At 45.6% G+C, this 2,713-nt stretch overlaps 1 protein-coding gene across 1 annotated transcript; it reads left to right on the forward strand.

Annotated features, from left to right (window-relative positions):
* Window positions 1–1,322: 1,322 nt before the first annotated feature.
* LOC106143739 (olfactory receptor 2G3-like) lies at window positions 1,323–2,282 on the forward strand. Its single transcript, XM_013347172.2, has one exon. It carries the CDS (start codon window positions 1,323–1,325, stop codon window positions 2,280–2,282), a length of 960 nt encoding a protein of 319 aa, XP_013202626.1.
* Window positions 2,283–2,713: the final 431 nt, after the last annotated feature.

The following is a 2,713-nucleotide window of genomic DNA, read 5'->3' on the forward strand; positions in this document are numbered from 1 at the left end:
TGCAGAACAGACAGTTGTGAACAAAAAGGTTGGTAGATTTTATATCATATCTTTGCAGTGAAAGAATAGCAAATATTAATGATAATGTGGAGAAACAGTTTTTAGTGGTGGGAAGGTAAAATTGTACAAAGATTCTGGAATGTGGCCTAAAAAACATAATTATAATAAAATCCAGAAGTTCCACTTTTGTGCATATACCCAAAAGAATTAAAAGCTAAACCTCAAAATGGTGTTTGGAGAGCTGCATCCCCAGCTTCATATCCAATGGGCAAAATATAGACACACACAAGGGAGAATTCATGGGTGAACACAAAAGACAGCATAGTAAACACATGTAGTTAAGGTTGATTGGCCTCTTAAAAGATAGGAGATCCTGACTTAGCCTGGAACATAGATTAATCTGGGTGAACTGGTGGGAGCGAAATAAACCAATGACAAAGTTACAAATTCTGTTCGGTGAAATTTCTCTGGGATAATTAGACTAATTGGAATGGTGGGTGCTGGGCTCTGGGACTGTGGTAGACAGGAAGGTATTGTCCGATAGGCATTGACTGAGTTTGACGGAGGTAATGACTCTAGTGGTGGACAATAGTGATAGCTAAATGACAATATAAATGCATTTAATATATCAAAACTATGTATTGAAATGTAGTTAGATGAATTTGATGAGAAGTCACATTGCTATGATAGAATCTGGGGTAAAAATGAGAGTTGACTTCCTAAAATAAACCTCTTTATTTTAGTAACCGATTTGACAAACTTTCCCAGTAGAAAGAGCTCACAGAGTTGGGTGCATGTGTTATAAACCCAAGTTTCTACCTTCCCGTCTGAGTCCCAACACCCTTCTTCACCTACCTGTACTTAAAGGAAATGTTGGATACCAATTCCCTCTAATAGAGTCAGGAAAGAGATGTCCCAGATGTAAGGACGGCATCGTCCTTTCCAGATGACATGGCAGCACCGTGTTTGCTGAACGTGCGGAAGACAGAAGACCACGGAGGAAAGAAATAGTAGAGGGGGAAGAGGCAGAGTGAAGCATCCACACCAACAGGCTCCTCTTTGACTTGATCGGGCGTTGGGTAGACGTTTCCATCAGATCTTAGATCATCTCACTCTAACGTGACGTGAAAATTAACTTATTGAGTAACGCCCGGAATCAGCCATGTACCGGGAAACTGTTCGAAATGGTTATGGAGAATATCTCACTAATACAGTGCCACAAATCCAGTGGGGGTTTTAAAGATGCTGCCTTGGGGCTTATTAAAAAGGAAGCATCCCGTTTAACTTTAAAATGTATTTTTTTTTCTGTGTAGGCATATGTGATGCGGGTGGCCATGGCAGGCCAGAATGTGAGTTTCCCCAACACCTTTGTCTTGGTGGGCTTCTCTGATCTCCCATGGCTGGAGATGCCTCTCTTTGGGGTGCTTCTGCTCTCCTTCATCCTCACAGTGATAGGAAATAGCTCCATCATCTTCCTGTCCCTGGTGGACCCTAGACTCCGAACACCCATGTACTTCTTCCTAGACAACCTCTCTGTGTTGGATCTCTGTGTCACGTACACCATTGTCCCACAGCTGCTAATCAACCTCTGGGGCCCAGAAAAGACCATTGCCTCCTGGAGCTGCATGGCACAGGCCTACCTCTACCAGTGGATGGGTGGCACCGAATGTGCCCTGCTGGCCGTCATGGCTTTTGATCGCTATGTGGCCATATGCTGTCCCCTCCGATATGTTCTCATCATGCATCTCTGGGCATGTGTGTGGCTGGCAGCTGTATGCTGGGCCCTTGGCCTGGCCAATTCTCTGGTTCAAACCACACTCACCCTCTACCTTACCCTTTGTGCAAAAAATACACTGGACCACTTCTTCTGCGAGGTGCCCGCTTTGATTAAATTGGCTTGTAGTGATACCACTATGAATGACGTGTCCCTAGCCTTGGGAGCTGTTCCTTTTGGAATAGTGTCTCCTCTGACAGTGCTCACCTCCTACACCTTCATTGCCAGGGCCGTGCTGAAGTTACCGTCAGCCAAGGAAAGGCGCAAGGCATTCAGCACATGCAGCTCCCACTTGCTCGTCGTCACCATATTCTTTGGTCCTGGTATATACACGTACCTCCAGCCTCCAGGCAACAACACACAGTCCAAGTTCCTTTCCTTCTTCTACTGCGTCTTCACTCCAATGCTCAATCCACTCATCTACACTCTGAGGAACAAGGATGTGAAGGAAGCATGGAGGAGGATCCTATCCTCCCAGGGAAGGAGGAAGTCTTTGAAAGCCAGATGATCTCCGCCTGGCTCTGGGAACAAGCCACATGTTTAAGTTAGTGCTACAAATTTGCTTTCCCAAAAGTATCTGTGCCTAGGTTGGATTCTCAAAATCAACCACACTGAGGACAAGAGAGACTCTTTCTTTCTTTTTATTTATTTATTTATTAAAGATTTCTGTCTCCTCCCTGCCACCGCCTCCCATTTCCCTCCCCCTCCCCCATTCAACTCCCCCTCTCTCATCAGCCCCAAGAGCAGTCAGGGTTCCCTGCCCTGTGGGGAGTCCAAGGACCTCCCACCTCCTTCTAGGTCTAGTAAGGTGAACATCCAAACAGCCTAGGCTCCCACAAAGCCAGTACGTGCAGTAGGATCAAAACCCAGTGCCATTGTTTTTGACTTCTCAGCAGTCCTCATTGTCCGCTATGTTCAGCGAGTCCGATTTTATCCCAT

The sequence above is a fragment of the Microtus ochrogaster genome, chromosome 7 (genome assembly GCF_000317375.1).
Source record: "Microtus ochrogaster isolate Prairie Vole_2 chromosome 7, MicOch1.0, whole genome shotgun sequence".
Lineage (NCBI taxonomy): Eukaryota > Metazoa > Chordata > Mammalia > Rodentia > Cricetidae > Microtus > Microtus ochrogaster.